Source organism: Rhamphochromis sp. 'chilingali' (assembly GCF_963969265.1).
Source record: "Rhamphochromis sp. 'chilingali' genome assembly, chromosome: 2".
Classification (NCBI taxonomy): domain Eukaryota; kingdom Metazoa; phylum Chordata; class Actinopteri; order Cichliformes; family Cichlidae; genus Rhamphochromis; species Rhamphochromis sp. 'chilingali'.
Genome location: NC_137930.1, coordinates 45,258,231 through 45,276,491, shown reverse-complemented (window position 1 = coordinate 45,276,491; position 18,261 = coordinate 45,258,231). Strand labels below are relative to the sequence as shown.

Sequence of the window (18,261 nt, the reverse complement as noted above, 5' to 3'; positions counted from 1 at the left end):
TATATATAAATATGAGTTTTGGGGCTGTGAGAAGAAAAGCCTTGCAGGCTGTGTAATAATCGCACTCAATCACATGTCTATAAAAGGCTAGTTTGTTTAGCCAGTAATTAACCCTGAGGACTGTTGGGACTCAATGGCTCATGATACAAGTCCAGTAAAGTGCACAGTGGCGTCTCTCATTGCTAAAATGTTGAAATGCTCCAGGGAAGTGACTTTGGGCTTGTTGTGTCTCCTCTGCTCCACGCTGCGCTGACTTCCGTACGGGGCGGGGTGCCACTGAGTCCGGCGCACAGCTCACAGCGCACCGTCACCAGCCGCTCTCCCTGCACCGTCTCCCGGCCTGACTCGACAAAATGGGTTTAGAGAAGGAGAAATTGGATACCAGCATAATTATGGACGAAGATGAGTTCAACAGATCGATAGAGCCCATTCTATCGAACAAGGGGAAAGTGTATACAGCGTCACCCGACAGAGATCCAAACGATATCAACCCACATCTGAAGGTAAAGTCTGTGCGATGTGTTGGGTGATACTTTGAAATTGAAACTACAAAAGGTGAAGGCTGTCCAGATGAATTATTTGTATAGCCTATTGCACTATTATTGGATGGTTTTTGTAGTCCAGCAAGATTGTTAATCTGCAGTATGAATACCTGGAAGTCGCTGCCTGCGCATTAATCCATCACATTCAAACACTTTCCTGCCTCTGTTTACTTATTATGTTTTTATTGCTTGCCCTATGACTTTTGTGACCTAACAGGTGGGCTTTGAAGATGTCATCGCGGAGCCCATTTCCACACACAGTTTTGACAGAGTGTGGATTGGAAGCCACGCCACCTTTGAGCTGGTCAAATTCGGTTTTTACCGCCTGTTGACTACTCTGCTTGCTGTGCCCGTGGCTTTCATCCTGGGGATAGTGTTTGGAGTGCTCAGCTGTGTTCACATCTGGTAAGGAGTTGTTCTCAGGCAGCAAGGTCCCGATGTTGTGCTAAACAGTATTTTCAGACAACAATATGTGAACACACAAATGATCCCACTGTAACAAGTTAATGTTGAGAAGCAGTGAACTTACAGTAGATTAGTAGAATATTTGTAGAGAAGACATCTTAATTCATAAAGATTAACTAGTATGCAAAATATCAACATTTCCAAGAGCGTTACGTTAATTATTACCTTATTCTGTTTACCTTGTTTAGATCATCGCATCAACATTATGAACTCCTGCGGCTTTCCACTATATTTGTTCTGTTCTTTAGGCAAACATTGACACAGGTTATTTTTACAGTCAACATCATATCCAGTGTGGCATTGAAACATTATGTCAGCAATTTGTTCTTATATTTGGAAAATTATGTCATGCTTATGTCAGCTCTATATGTCTGCAGCACCCAGGTGCTGCTAGGTTTTTAGCGCTCATGAGCTTCAACCAAAACCCAAAGAGTCTATTTGATGAAACAACATTTTATGTGGAGTAATGAACACCTTATGGAAAGTTGTGAGGAACATTGAGTTCCCCTAGTAGTGATGGAAAAAATGTCCTATGTCCCATGTCAGTTAGAGGGTGCTCTAGCAGCATTTGGAGCCTGTTTTCAGAGCAGAGTGGGACATTCTTTAGATGTGCACGGAGCACTGTAGAGTAATTTGTACATGACCTTTCACCTAACTGAGCTCTCTTGGGGCTTATAAGCTTAAGAGAAAGTCAGGCACAGGTAGGCATCACCAGAACAGGGCAGTGTATCAGGAGACCATACACAGGGGGTGTTAGTCCAAGGGAGGAAATAGCTTCACAATACACTGAAACAAACTTCAAAATGCAGTATGATGACCATCTTTCATCTTTTTCCTAGACAGGACCTATAAACTTTTTTAACAGCTGAGACAATAACAAGAGCAACTGTTCTGGCAACACAAATTAGTTTAAAACAGAAATCTGTGATGAAACCTCCATGCCTAGAAAAGTGACCCTCTGACCTTCTTCCTCCAGGGTGGTGATGCCTATGATCCAGAGCTTCATGATGCTCTTACCGTCTATCCACATTGTGTGGAGGAGTCTGACGGACATTCTCGTAACACCGCTTTTCCACAGTATGGGGAAAATCTTGTCCTCCATTCAAGTCAAGGCTACAGAAAACTGAAACTTCTGTCCCTGGGGAGAAAGAAATGTGCCGGGGGGACTGGAGTCAGTGACGAAAGAGTGACTGAAGCAAGTCGGATACATCAACTCTAAGTGAAATATGATATCCTGGTGGATGTTATTGCAAAGTAATATTCTGTAGATTTTTTTTTTTTTTTGAAAAATGTGGCCATGAGGGCTAAGTTTGTCAAACATATAATCTGATCTGCTTTTTCTCAGAACACATCAAATGAATGGTTTGAAACAGCAAAAGCACACCTGTGTTCAGTCTGAGCGAAACAAGGTTAAAACATTAGAAAATTAGAAATTTAAGATATGCTATGAACATATTTCACTAACCCTTTTCAGTGTATCAAGCAAAGACACAATGCAAATAACATGACTTGCAAATAAGCAAATCTGCACATGCAGTCATCTAATGAAACCCTCATATATTTGCAGACAGCTTGTGTGCACCACCCAAAATGGAGTTGTTTTGCTGATTGTGACCAAAAGATGTTTGTCATTCCATTCCTTTGTGGGTGGCAGAGTTGTAAAAATTGTTGCTGTTCAACCTAACATATTGCTGACTTGCTAAGAGATGTAATATTTTTGATTTTTTATCTATATATATTGTGTATATTATTAAGCATTCAGCTGGAAGTTTAATGTAATGAACCGAATAGTTTGCTCAAGAGCAGTTTATTGGAATATTAAGCGCTATGAAGCAGCTTGTTGCACATTTGCAGCCTTATTTTACTGTATCAGCAATAATAATGGGCATTTGCTTATGTATGGAGCATACAGTTATTTAATTATGTTATATAAACAGGATTGTAGATCATTTTAGAAGGGCCTTTCTAATTTATTATTTATGGGACAACTAGTTCTTGATTGACAGACACTGACATCAAAAGACTTTACTACAGTGTGATGAAGGAGTTCCGTATTTCATTCTACTGAAGCCTTGGTTGAGCTGAGTGAGACTGTGGTACATGCATTTTGGATAAGCTTAGTGAGCTGGGATTTGGAATACTTCTACAGCTGGAATTCATTTAAAAAATGACATGATTTTTACCATTTTGGAGTGGTTTTGATAAATGTTTAATTTGAAATATAAGCTTGCACAGCTCCTACTTGCAATGATCTGCACAGTCCAAAGTTTAAAATGTGTTATTGAGAGCATCAGTGCAGCAGTCAGGTCTGCGTGTCAGGTACATGCTTATATGTCTGTTTGCTTTTGTACTGTTTTCACTGTGCACTTCTGTCAAGTGCAAACCCACCTTAGACACTCACGGTCTAAAACCAAACTTTGGTATAGTTCGCACATCCCTTCTCATTCCCAGACCGTCAAAAGAAATTATTTCTGTCAAAGCCACTGACAGAACTGAACAACATATGTTCATTCCAGTAATGAGATGGTTGTTACATTTCCTCTTCTTTAGAAATCTGTGACTACTTTTGTAACAACATACAGGGAAGCACAGTGGGTAGCACTGTTGCATCGCTGCAAGAGATATGAATTTGCTGGCCAGCTGTGGCCTTTCTGTATGCAGTTTGCATGATCTCTTTGTGCCTGCGTGGGTTCTCTCCAGGTGCCCGGCATCCTCCCACAGCCCAAAGACATGCATGATGAGTTGCTTAGTGGTTCTAGATTGGTTGTAGGTTTGAATAAGCCTGGATGACTGTATGTCTCTATGCTAGCTCTGGGGTGGACTGGTGATTTATAGGATGTACTCTGCCTCCCACTCTATGACAGCTGGGATAGACTCCAGAACCTTTCCACCCTGCAGTGGATGGATGGATGGATTATCACACTGAAAATTCAAAATAGCCTTTAAGGTTTTGCATCAGCTCTCATAAAAATACCTGATTAGGATTCCAACTAAGGAAACGCTAGGTTATTTGCTGCCATTTGGACTGATCTTCAGAGCTTTAGTTTATAATCTTACACTACCAAGCAGTGAGTGATGGGTATACATTTCCAGCTATACCTCCTGTTTGGTGCCTCGGGATGAGAATGTATATGTTGTTGCTTGGTTAGTTGCTTTTACTGTTTGAAGTCTGAAAAACTTGACAGCAAGCTAAAACGCCTGTATACCTCTCACATACTGTATTATCTCACTGTTGTGGCTCATGTTATAAACAGATGCTACATCCAGGTGACACTGACCAACATTTCCACATATTTGAGTTTCTGCAGTCCTTTGTAGTCTTGTAACAAATATCAGAATTTTTAAGTAGATGCTATAGTTTCATTAGAAGCTAGTCGCTAACGTTGTAGTCTCTTGTTGGAGATAGTAAAATGGGTTCATCCGAAAGGGACACACAACAAAAGTTAAACTTGTTCAGTGCAATTAAGTTTATAGTAGATCACAATTCAGATTTTTCAAGGAAGATGAATCAGTTGAAATAAAAGCTACATTGGCATGTACTGGTGGTTGCACTGCTGGCTAACCTGCTGAACATTTAAATCAAAAAGCTGAACGCTGTATGATGCAATGCTTTGTTTCAATGCATTTTGTTGGGCTTTGTGGTCAGCTCTCGGATGACCATTAAAGTAGAGTTGTACAACTGAAGGTGGAAGACAGTTGTGTGCAGCAGCAGCATGAAACCACAACATTTTATCTGGGCTTTTTAGTCTAGCGCAGGCTATATATTCATTAAAGACAAAAAGGTTATAATACTGTAAGGTATTCACTTGTCACTAAAGTAAAACTACTTAAACTACTTTACTTTTAACAGTAATGATGCTACTTTTATGAGTTTGATTTTAATTTTTGTAGTTACTGTTTTACACAACATTGACACATTTTGGAATGAAACTCTTATTTTAACAATATGTCCTTCATGACAAAAATAAAGATCTTTTTTTTCCTTAAGGTAATTCTTCTGTGTGTGGTTTCTTCTTTCTGTCACAGTAGATGAGTGTGGTTTTGATGTGCAGGTGAGTGCCAAAATAGTCTCATAAATCACTTTGCTGAGATTTCATAACACACTTTCCTATACAAAGATGAGCTGTGCATTGATGGAACATGACCTGAGGCTTTAGCTGTTAGATTTGCACGCCTGCGTGGCATTAACACTCATAATGCTACACAGAAGTTTTTTGTTTGTTTGTTTTATGAAGAGTAGTCTCTTATCCAGACATTCATGATGTTCCCCTTTGACCAAATGAAGAGACTCAAACACAGTTCTCTCTTGAACTCTGTCCATCTAAAGCTGAGTTTTCAAATTATAAAATATTTTGAGGTGCAAGTTGAGCTGTTGTGTCTGGCATTTCTCTTTTTGTCTGATAAATAGCTTCAGCTAGCCAATCACAGCCCAGCCTGAAACACAACGCTGTATTATTGTATAATTACAAGGAAATTAAAGGAACGTCTGAATGCAGTGAAATTTTTTCTGGCGTGTTCCAGCAACCAGTGCCAGAAACAAGCCAAAGAGTTTCTTCGCTTTGACCTTTTGACCTCCAACTCTTGTTCTTTGTGGATTAAATCAACCCAGAACATAAGCAGTGTAAAGACAGATAAGCACTGATGCTCATATCCACAACTACAACCACTTATTGCATTTGTCTGGACTCTGGAAGGAAGCTAGAGCACCCAGAAGAAAATCCACAGGGACATATGGAGTTGAACATGCATACTGCACACAGAAAAGCCCCACCTGGCTGTTGGATTTGAACCCAGGACCTTCTTGCTCTGAGGTAATGGTGCTAAGCACCACACTGCTGTTGCTGCCCTATGCATATCATGCAATGTAAAAAATTTCATTTCATATATGTTTAAAAAAGCAATAATTTAAAAAATGATCCTGCATTAACCTGATACCCTTATGGCTGTTTATTCTCCTATCACAGTTAACTCCGTCCTGATACTCAACAATGTCTATTAGTATTGTTTCCACTTAATTTTGCGCAAATGCAAATTATAATAAGTTTGCTTGTAATTTCTAAGCAATTGACACTAATGTGTACTGAATCCAGTTCCTATTCCATATCCTCATGACTTTTTACCTCTGGCACTGGTGCTGGATGAGTTGTTTGAGATTCTGTCTTCTCAGTGTTCTGAGTGGCAATTAAGTGTTTTTAATATTCTCAGCATCAACTTAAACTGCATCATCTGAAATTTGCCACAGTTCACAATGTTTTTTGCACCTCAGCTTACATAAACAAAGTCATGCTAGTGCACAATGTGCAATCTCATTTGCACAAATGTTACTTAAATTTGCTAATATTTTCCACAGTGTTAGTAGCAGATTGTGTAAGCTTCTCTTCCAGGCTTCAGCAAAGTAACATCTTTGTTTGAAGCAGGTGCTCATTTGGTTATTTTGATCTCACTTCAGTGCCACACCCAGTGAACTCAAGGAGGCTAACCAGGTGTTTATTCATAGAATAGCTTTCTAAAAAAGAAAAAGAAAAAGCATTACAGTACTTCATAATAAATGAAAGCAAGAAGAAAAATGATGCCTACACAAGACTTGTTCTTTTGCAGAGACAATGAAGCAAAATGCAAACAACTGAAGTCTACAAAACCTTCATTGGTGCACTCTTTTATCTTAACATTATGCGCTAAGGAAACATTAGTGCTTCAGGTTTTTAAAAATAATTTTATTTGGTGTCTTGTATGACATTATACGTCTGCACTTTACTGTAATTGTATTAAACTGGAACCAACACAGTCCTGTATCCCTACATGGCGCCATGTTCAAACGTGTCCACTTGAACTCATTCCACTTGAATTTATTGAAGAAGTTTATACACCTGCTCATTGAAATGTTGAGGAAAACAATCAAATTGTCACTGGTGAGTTTGGTCAAAGCTATTTATTCACTTCCATACAGATTTGAGCATTTATGCATTACTTTTAGCCTTTTCAACAATTTAGACATATACTTATACTATTTAACCTCTAAATGCATTTTAAACATTTCTGTAATATTTTCTTTTTTTTCTTTTTTTTTTTGTGTCCCGTTTGGATCTTTAGCCATCAGAATTGTTGTCTTAAGGCCAAGAAAGATGCCAAGCGGATTTATTTTACCAAGTGGATCATCATGGCCTTGCCATATTGGTCCATTTGATTGACCTTTATTATAATTATGAATTTATTTTATTTTCAGTTGCTACAAATGGGACAGACATGACTGGGGGATTCTGAAATATTTTCAGCTTACAGTATATATTTGTCATGGTTCCAGCGTTTTGAGTTTTGGCATGTTTTGAGTTTTCTGTGAGTTTGTTTTGTTTTGGATTTTGTTCTTGCATCCAGTCCTTTCAGCATAATGTTTCCTTGTGCTTCTTAGTTTCCCTTTCTTTCCAGTCTGTGTTTCTCATAAGATTATGTCATCTTTTGTTATCATCTTTTGTGTTCCCTTTCTCCTCAGTCAGTCATGTCTCTGCAGTTATCTCCTGCAGATGTGTTGGTCTCAGTGTTTGTTGCTTCCTGCTTTATTCTGATTGTCACTCATCTCCTGTAGGTTGTGTTAGTTAAGCTTCCCATTGTCTCCTTAGATTCAATTCAGCTGTGTTTCCTGGTGTTTCCTATCTCCGTAATTACCTGGTGTGTAAGTTGCCTGGCTTTCCCTTTGTCTTCTGCCAAACTGTGTGTTTCTTTCTCCTGTGTCTCAAAGTTAGGTTTCTCCCTTTGTTCATTCCTCGTGTTATGATTCTCAGCAATAAAGCCACACAGCAATATTTTCTCAGCTATTATGTTCAACTAATAATTTTTCAGTAATGGTTAGGTCTTGTAATAATTCATCAATAGCTTTTAGCCTTTAGTTTTAATCATTCATCACTTTACCTACTTCCACTGTGTGGAGATACTATTAGCTATTACTGTTATTAATACAATTGTTTAATTACGAGAAAATATTCATCCATTTTCCCAATTACTCATCTACTTTAATCATTTTTGCCTCCCTTGTTTATAGATAACTTTCAATGAATTAAAAATGGTTTTAATTTTTATTAATTTGTATTATTTTCTTTCTTGCTCCTTAAGTTCATTCATGTTGCTATCACAAACAAATGCACACCAGTTTTGTTTGTAATAGTTTATTGGCGCTACAATCATCAATAAACAATTGAAATGAAGTTCCTGGAGATAGAGTAGATAGCAAAGTGTTTAAATTAAATAACAGAATAATTACAGGATAAAGATAGTAAATGAATAGCCCAGAGTTAATAAGAAATAAGGTGCTCCTCAAAATAAACAGCAAAGAGGAGTTACTCTTCCTTGAACTGAGATAAGCTTTCACACTGAGGAAGGCAAGAGCTGACATCTCTGTGCATGTTGCTCTAAAACTAAAAGCAAATGAGAGCTTTGAAAAATGTAAAAACAACTTCATCATTGTGCCAATCCGTTTCTTTTATTGACACGCCAGTGAGACGCACCTAAAATTTGTTTCTATTGCAGTCCCTCTGGCTGAAAACAGCAAGGTGCCAGCTGGCGTCTCTCCACGATGAGCTGACACAAGAATGTAAACAGACCAGAGTGGCCAGCACGACTTCAAAACCTGATGAAGCTGACACCTTGAAAAACTGGGTTCACTAACCAAAATATAAATGTGATCTTATGAAGCAGCTGATGACAGGCGTGACTTTAGATGTGCTGAAATAGCTGAACTACATATTTCTTTCTTCCCTCTTATAACCACTTGGATTTTTCCCCGTAGGCTAAGGTATGGCAAGTGTCCACACCTTGCCAGGTTCAATTAACTCCCACGTTTCACTGAACAAAAAACTTATTATACTCTGCTGTGATCCCTAAATATGAAATTCCATGCCGGCTACAAACACCCTTTCAGTCTGAGATCACGTCAGTCTCTCCTCCAGCCGAGCAGGTTCCAGGGTGGCTCTCCTGTCTGCTCACTGGTGACTCCCCAGCTGCGCTCTGCGGTATCCGAGGAAACACTGGAGGTTTCCCCGTACGCGCTTGTCCACTGAATTTTAGTCACGTCCAACAAAAAGGGCAGGAATAACTTCACTATACAGGACTCTGAGAGAAAGACCCCGTCCTCCCAGTTTGCATCCACGCCTCCCTCTCTGCTTCCTATATTATCTTTTTTTTTGTCTGTTTCAACGTGCTAATCTCTCCAAACGTGAGGACAGCATGACAGGAGGACCGAAGGACGGCGAGACAGAAGAGGTACAGTATAGCTCTCAGCTGTAGTTCTTTTAATTTGTGGTTGTTTGTTTGTAGCTGACATTTACTTTTCTTACAGAAGCTGATTATCCCCCCCCCCCCCCCCCCCCTCAAAAAAAGAGAAAAAAAAAGAAAAGAATGCGTTCACGAGGGGGAAATGAGTGCGCTATGTTTCTGTCCTTATCTTGCGCTCTGGCACCCAGTCATGAGCACTTCTCCCACACAGGCTAAGAGAATGCGAAGGTCGATGCAGTTTACATTAGAATGTGGGTGTGAGGATTTTACCTGTTAGGTCCTCTTTCAGCACAGTAACCGATTATTTACGCACAAACGTTTAAACTGTACATTTCCATGCGTTATACAAGGGGGAAACAAATCCATTTTTTTTACCGTAAAATTCTGAATTTCAGTCACAAATCTCCCCTGTCCTTTAATGCCAACTGAAGTCGTGTGGTGTGCGTAATAACATAAGGTGCTTGACTCGTAGGATTGAGGAGGCTCATAGAAGCCAAAGGGGTCTTTACGCATTTTAAATGAAGTTTTTGCATACGTAATGTGAACATATTACAAATGACATTGCAAATATAACTGAATTCGTGATTTTCTTTACTTTCTAAATATATATTTTTCGTGTAGGAAGAGTATTAATTGGATATTCGTTCATATTTAAAAAATAACGCCTTTGCACGTTTCTTAAAAGTGTTTCCATTGCCATGGGTAGACAACACGTTGAATCAACTGTATGTCATGTTAACATACTGGATTAGTGTCTGGGTGGTGAGGACCCCTTGCGGCTGGATGAAGGGGTGTGGTACTTTACTTTCTATTCACTTAAACCCATCCCTGTTTGTGGGGAAGCCTGGTAACTTGCAGCTCCAGTCGCTCTCTCTCTCAGCGCGCTACACACTATTCCTTCTCCTCTTCACCCTCTTCTCCTTCTGTCTCCCCCGGCTCTTTGCAGGAGTTTCTACATTCGCCGTTTATCCGAAAACAAGGGAACATATATAAACCCAACAACAAAGACATGGACAACGACAGTCTGAACGAGAAAACGATGGAGGATGTCCACACCAAAGAGATCGACCTGGTCAACCGGGATCCCAAACACATAAACGACGACGTTGTTAAGGTGAGTTAAACTTCAAAGACTGGTAACTTCTGAACTTTATGTTTTCGTCCATGGCAACCGAAACCACCTGTTCCCGAGTTTACACAGGGTTTACCTGTATCACAGGCGCTGCAAACTGAAATAATCTCTAATAAACGATGTCCATTTTATTTCTATGAGCTGTCAAACAAGTTATCTGCGCGTCGGACACGCATGCAGTTTTGCGCACCTTTGCTATGCGCCGTGTCAGTGTTACCACTCAGTGTCTTCCCCTATTAGGAAGAAGCTTTGCAAACGTATTAAAGATCATTGAGCTGCAGCGATACAATGGCATGCAGTCCCCTTGTGTGGAGTGGGCTTGAAACGTGAACGTCCCAACTTCGCTCCAACAGAGGAAATATAACCTATTTCCTGTTGTTGGAACACACATTTCCCACAGTCCTCGCTGCACACGCCTGTCTAATGGGAAAGTAAAATTCTGTCCATAACAGAGAAGTCTCGCCGGATAAATACTCAGTACTTATTTTTGTTAAAAGCACAGGGAGAGATGTTATAGCGGCAAAGGAGTGGTGCGCTGCAAGCCACCTGATTCATCTGTGTGGGAGAGAGGAGCAGCAGCCGTGTGCGCCCGGCTGTGCTCCTCTCCAGCTGGTGCATCTGGCTACATCAGAGTGGGGTCAAGCAGCTCCCTGCGTGTTCAGGAAGGGTCAGATCTTTGAAATGCCTGAACTCTGCCTTGTTAAAACAGGGAAACACCCAAGTGGGCGATTAGTATGAGGGGATCCCTCACCACTCCTTATCCTCCCTTCTTTCCTCCCATTCTGCCACTGCCCCCTCCGTTTCCTCCCCGCATGCCTATAGTTGCGTCAGAGGAGTGAGTCCATTTGTTTCTTTTTGTTGGCAAATACAAGGTTTTCAGTAGAAATGAGTGCCTGTCGCTGCTGATGTAACTAATCAGACCATAACTACTGAATATAACCTTTCTCTTTAAAGAATATATAAATGTGGTAAAGTTTCATCCCCTGCCAAATTGACTGATGAAAACATACTGACAGAACATTTTGATTAAAACAACCATAATACACATATACAAGGAATCCATTAAAAATGTTGTGCTCATTTAATTTTCTGTTATTACATGACACTCGTTTCACATACAACCTGCCCAAAAAGTACATTTTGTCTTCTATTTCTCGTTAAATATTTGAAAACACTTCGTTTTTATGGAGTTTATCACTGTCTGAGAGGCATGTGTGTTACTGCCAGTTTGTGCATTTTTCCCATATGACGCACAAGTCTATATAAAATGTGCCATGAACACGATGAATTCACATGTTTGTATGAAAACACTTTTACAAAATATTTGTTGCTGGGTTTGGAAAGAAAAAGACTCTCATTCTCTAGTTTTCCTGTTTGCTGCTTCTATCCCAACTTCTTCCACCACTCTCTGGCTGCTCTCTCCCTGCTCTATTCCATTGTGACAGTGAGTCAGACTCTCCTTCCAGTCTCAGAATAGAATGCAGCTTCACGATTGTCCCACCCCTCGCTAATCAAGCCAACAGACTGCTGCTGAAATGACCTGACAACACATGTGCATACACTGTAAAAATGAACATGCTATAGGCAGCGTTTAACGTAAGACGCCTGAAACCGTTCAGCTTTTAACTAGCAGTAGTAAACATCTATTGGTAGTAATAGATGTTTACTAATAATACAACGTAAACTGATAGTAATACTTAATACCTTGTCTTCTTGCGACATAGAGACAGTATCAGAATCCTTCTTTGTAATAAATTATACTTAAAAAAAAGACTTTCATATTGAGTTAATAAATCCCAACAGAGAAGCCTCTGGGTATATTTTATAACGAGAGGCCCTTAGGTACTCATCGCCTTCCTCTGGATTTTGAGAGTAAACACTGATAAGTTTGTACAGTGTGCTGTATACAGCAGCTCTGAGGTGCTTTGAGGTCAGTGAAACAGCTCAGCCAAGTGGAAGCGTGCATTCAGTATGCCCCGATGAAACACACAAGCAGGGAATCCCTTCCAGCGACGCTCGCTCTGCAATCCACCATGACCACACGCAACCCTCAAATGCCGGACTACCATATAAATCTGTAAAGCACGCATTCAAACACACTGCTTAGATAGCACACAGACGCAAACACACAAACACTGCATTCTTATAATCAAAGGTGCACTCCTGTTGCTGCTGCAGCTGGCCTCAATCACCTGGCCACATCAAACAAGTTCCATTACTGCCATGCGTTTGGAGTTTCTCCTGCAATGATTTTTTTTTTCCATTTGGAGGAGTTGTGGGATTTTATATGGGAGAGGAGGAGCTTAGGCCCAGCAACGAGAAGACTGAAAATGCCCCCAGTGGAGAAAGTTTTTTAGAGGGAGTTGTGAAAAGTTTGAGCTCTGGCAGCAGATCTGAAGTCTCTATGGTAAAACTGAAAGGAATGAAACACTCCCACTAGGACTGCAAAGTCTATTTTTGGTCCACTCTTAGTGGTATTTTTACTTATCTGCCTCATTCTGGGATTTTTAGTTGATTACAGATGCCTCTGGGTATGGGATCTTGTTGTATGTAAAGCTCACATGTCCTGCTTTGATAATGTCTGTGCTTTTTATTAGCCTGCGCACTCCGCTGTGGGCTGAGACATCAGGCGCTATTAAAACCTTTTTGAACTCAGTGTAGATTTGTTTCCGTGCAAATGGCATGCAAATTTAACAAAGCGTGTAGAGCTATGACAATAAATACATGCAAAAGATTCCGTTTTATTTTTACTCGTGTGGCGCCAAATAATAGCAATAATCATTCCAAGACACTTTTATATTGTGGTATAAGCTTGTGTTTTGATCCAAAACAAGTCGTGTGTAAATCATTGTGTTCTGCCACCTAAAATCAAACACACTGACCACTAAAACCCTGCAAATAGTTCTGTAGAGCACTACACTCTGACCTTCTTCTCCTGGAGCCCACTTTGTCTATTCAAGCATAGTCGACAGCCTTAAGACAGAGCTCCAGAAATAGAACATGACCTTATTTACTCAATAATACAGTTGCCTTGCTGACTGGTCACACATTGGTCTCGAGACGCTATTGTTTCATATCAAACTTCTCAATGGAGGTCCCCTTTTTTATTTAGCACAAAAGTGATATTTTCTTAATGTGACTTGCTTATTTGCTTATTGAACTAATGTTCTTCATTCAGGAACTGCTAATCCCTAATCCTTCTTTGAACATGTAAATAATTAGATTAAACTGCCTAACATAACTGGATAACAGATGTTTTCTATAAGGGATGCCCATATCACTTTTGGACAGTCGGAATTCAAACAGCATTCTTGCCAAAATCCCACTTAACACTCGAGTGGCTTACAAAGGAAGCCTCTCCTGAATTACAGCAAAGGTAGTAATGATAACTTTCCTCAGAATTGCAAATGAATAACAATACTTTAAAAAAAAAGAAGAAGAAGAAAAAACCCAGGAAAAACACCAAAGAGCACCGTTTTATGTCAGGAACTCCCCACCACCCTGCTGTGGTTGTTTGTGCCTCTCTGAAGAAGGCTCTCATTTAGTCTCAAAGTTCTGGAAACTGGCGCCGAGTTGGCCCACTTTAAAATTTGTAGCTGTGGAAAAATTAAATGGACGGCGGGCTGGTTTTGTGGCTGCAGTCAGTTTTATATTATAAGGCTGTAGTGAGCTTCGCCAGTTGGTGTTGTGAGAGACGCTTTGTGCTGCTTTCAGGATAAAAGAATTGGACTTACAAGCTGATGTTTCAAGGCAAGAAAAAAAGGCTGGATGTGAGGAGTCCTTTTGCTAGGACTGTAAAAAATATTACATTCACCCCAACATAAAGAATAACAGCATGGCATGAAGTCCTAAGACACTCACTGTTATGGACTTCAGTGACTGGTATGTGATTTGGAGCCGTGCATTATATTACAGATTTCTGATGTATGGATGCTGTTGCAAAATTAGAATCTTCAATCCAGTTTATTTTTTCCAGATTTTATATAAAAGTTGCACTCTGGTTGCTGTTATCACATTATTTGTAATACAAAATATTACATAATATTAAATCACTTGGAACATTCTTATTATATTGGCGAATCTTAACCGATTGCTGACAGTCTGCAAATTTACATTACATGTAACATAATAATGGCAAGAAAAGGGAAGATTAAAAGCAAAGTGAAAATATTAAAAAGATTTTTGAGGATAAATATTTTCAAGTTGACTGGTAGAAAATAGAAGGAAGGAGTTGCAGGAGAGCTATTTTTTAGATCTAAATTTCTATTTCATGCTACTTTAAACAGGAGACAAAGAAATGCATTATTTATTTAGCTTATACCAGTATAGCTCTCTAACTTTCTATATGTATTTTTTTAAATCTAAAAATTACCAGAAGGTTATATATTGTCAGCTCTGGATTAAGGGCAGTTACATATACTATTGCTATTATCAATAAATATCCCTATAGAATAATAAATACACTGCAGAAAATCTGTATCACTTTTTAGTAAGATCTGAAAGTGGTCAAGGTCAGACAGTTTGTGTAAGCAGGAGTCACATCTTCCAGATGGTGCATCTCCTAGGAATGAAGCACTTCACTTTTCCATTTCATTGTTAGTGTAACACTAGATATTATCTGCTTGACTTATTGGTATTGCAGCTATTAGCCCTCAGTAGCCCAACTACTTTGACATGACACAGTCTCCAAGTAACTGTAAAATAAATATTGATTTGGGGCTCAGAGGCCTAGGAAGAGGCTGACCGGGAGAGGAAGGTAGGTTGAATAAGCACTGAGATGCCACTTTTCCCTCCATTCTTTAAACACCAGCAATCAGCCTGTGCACATTTGCATTGAGTTTCCTATTAAAAAGAAACCTAACAGGAGATGGAGGATGTAGCAGAAGCCCAACAGCCCAACAGTTCATCTACCAGTAACATTTCCTATTTTTTCTGTGTGTCCGGTCATTTCCAATGTAGGAGGCACGGGAGAAAAAAGCCCCTGGGCTGATTTTCAGAAATTGAAGCTGATACCAGAGATAGCATTTGTGCAGTCAGTGTATTGGGTGGGGCAGATGCTGGATTGCGTACCAGTCCCTGCTAGGAGAGGTATAAATCTTGTCAAGAATCCCACCCTCCAACTCTGCGAAGCTGACATATTAACAGGGAGTGAAGTTGATTTGTGTGGAAATAATGAGCTTGGATTTGACAGCGTTAAAGTTTCCATAGTGGTTTCATTTGCGCCATATCAGAACTCTTGTGAAACTCTGTTGGCAGGGGATGAAGGTATTTAACAAGTCAGAGTGTTGAGTTTCAGCTGAATGCAGTGCTGATATGTTTTTCTGTGTCTTAAAATTCCATTTTTCACACAGGGATAGTTCACCGAAAGCTTTGTATTCTCATACAAAGTTTTTACCAGCAATTTCTAACTCGTCTACTTTCATCTTCCTTAGGTTGAATTTGAAGATGTGATTGCAGAACCCGCAGGGACCTACAGCTTCGACGGTGTGTGGAAAGCCAGCTTCACAACCTTCACTGTCACCAAGTACTGGTGCTACCGCCTGCTGACGGCACTGGTGGGCATTCCCTTGGCGTTGATCTGGGGAATTTTCTTTGCCATCCTGTCCTTCCTGCACATCTGGGCCGTGGTGCCGTGTGTCAAGAGCTACCTGATCGAGATCCACTGCGTCAGCCGCGTCTTCTCTATCTGCGTGCACACCTTCTGCGACCCGTTCTTCGAGGCCATGGGCAAGTGCCTGAGCAGCATCCGAGTCAGGATGACCAAGGAGGTGTAGCATCCCAAATCAGGAGGAGGATTCAAAAGAGGGCCAGAAGAATGGGCGCAATGGAGATGGGAGGGGAGTCAGAACAACAACCAAAAAAACCGAAAGAAGACGAAGAAAATAAATGGAAAATGTGTTGAGACTTTTCCAGAGTGGGGTGGGGGCTGGGTGGTTGTTTAGAGGTAAAGGGGTGCTGTGACATGGCACCTAACCCCACCTTTTTCTAACAGCTGTTTTCTCCTGTTTTTTCTTTTTCTGTCTACGTTAGTATTTTTTTTTATTTTTCACTGTTAAGTTTGTCAAGCAGGCAGCCAAGCTCCATATGTTGTTATTAATTTTGCTCCATCATGTAAATTCCTTCCATTCTTACTCTTTGTAGAGAGCCTTTCAAACGGATCGATCCGTGCAAAGAGGGGACGTCAGCATCTGCTGTAACCTCTCACGCTCGTGTTTGTTTTTTGGAGCCGTAGGGCAGAGTAGGATAGTCGGGAGGGGGGGGGGATGCTGGGGTTGCATACGTTCAAACAGGGAGAACGAGTGAACGCTGCCAAATTCTGTCTGACTCAGCAAAAAAGAACAACCACACAGATCCAGCAGCACAGAAGCACCCCTCCCTATGCCCCACACGCCCACTAAAGTGACCTCCCACCCCTCCCCTCTTTGCCCTGCTTTCCAGCAGTCTGACACACTGAACCTGCCCCCGTTTCTGCATGTACCTGCACCGCCATGCCAGCAGCTCACCGTCCACCGCGCCCGTGACACAGCCTGACTGAAGCTATCTGCATCTTCGCTCACTCGCTCTCTACACCAGCTTTTTGCTTCGCCTCTGCCTCAAATGAATTTTCTCAAGTCTGACAGAGAATGTCTGAACCTTACAGAACCTGATTTGATTTTTTACTCTTTTGTTAGTTTTGTTTTGTAAGACAAATTTAGACTTTTTATTTTTCATTCAGGCTCCACGTTTTATCATCATAGCTCCATAGTGAATGAGGTTTTTTTCTCTACACTATGAAAATGAAGAACTTGAGGAGGCTTGATTACAGTGCCATTGTTTTGATATCCTGTATGTACTGTGTGGGTGTTTATTCATAAGACAAGACTTCCAAAATGATTCCAGTGCACTAATCTATAGAAAAGTATTGGTAGTGAACAGCACTAATGAAAGTCTCCATGTTCCTCCATTTCCTAATACAGCAGAGTGCAAGCAGTTAATTTTGCACACTGGAGATTAACGCTGTGCAGTGAGGAGCTCGTGTGGAGATGTTCACATATTGTGGTACTTAGGTTAATGCATTGGAATAAAGACAATGTTTGGTGAAATGTGCCCACTCCCCATTTCGGTTTGCTTTTTTTTGTTTTTTTTGTCTACAGTTTTGTTATGTGGCCTTGCTTCTTGACTGTGGACACAATGCTAAATAGCATTAAAACGACACCTCCCACCCCAGGATGGGTGAATTTGTGGATGGGTGAGAATGGGGTGGAGAGAGGGTTGTGTTTAACTGAGACACTAAGCTCGCTTTGACTATATCACCTTTAGTCTACCTGCTGTTTTTTCACAGGGATGATAATATCAAATCGAGATGTTTTTTTTAAAGCTCTGAAGGTGATATTTTTGTATAAGAAATGATTTTTTTTTCTTCCTTGCTTTTACTGTACCATATCACGCTGTGCACATTAAAATTTAATATAATCCGTTGTGCATTTGTTTATGTTTTATTACCTACAGTTTTACAAGCATGGATAAAGTGATCACTACTAGCATGTGCTTCCCCATGAAAGTCAGAACCTAACAGTGGGCTGCTTGTTCTTTTATACTTGTGATATTGAGTCATAGCAAATCTAATTGTGTAATGATTCACAGTAGATACTCGGTGACTGGTTTCATTGATGTGCAGTGCAGAAACCAGCCAGCTGGGATTACTTTTGTGGAAAAAAAAATACATACAGTAAGAATGAAGCTGGAGTGAGAGCGGAACAGAAAAATCATTTCCAGCAGCAGTGCCCTGCAAACCCTCTCTAGTATTTATTTGTATCTCTGTCTCTGTAAATAAGGTCTAATGCCTCCAGTGTTGCCCATAAGCTGTTTTTCTCCAAGAGC

General features: G+C 40.3%; 2 protein-coding genes across 2 annotated transcripts; both read left to right on the top strand.

Moving 5' to 3' along the window:
• Positions 1-257: 257 nt before the first annotated feature.
• Positions 258-4,989, top strand: cav2 (caveolin 2). The gene is made up of 3 exons (XM_080875626.1): positions 258-503; positions 760-947; positions 1,984-4,989. The coding sequence occupies exons 1-3, from the start codon at positions 354-356 to the stop codon at positions 2,132-2,134; spliced, it is 489 nt and encodes a 162-aa protein (XP_080731752.1). The 5' UTR covers positions 258-353; the 3' UTR covers positions 2,135-4,989.
• Positions 4,990-8,951: 3,962 nt separating this feature from the next.
• cav1 (caveolin 1) lies at positions 8,952-17,855 on the top strand. The gene is made up of 3 exons (XM_080875126.1): positions 8,952-9,257; positions 10,216-10,383; positions 15,834-17,855. The coding sequence occupies exons 1-3, from the start codon at positions 9,222-9,224 to the stop codon at positions 16,173-16,175; spliced, it is 546 nt and encodes a 181-aa protein (XP_080731252.1). The 5' UTR covers positions 8,952-9,221; the 3' UTR covers positions 16,176-17,855.
• Positions 17,856-18,261: the final 406 nt, after the last annotated feature.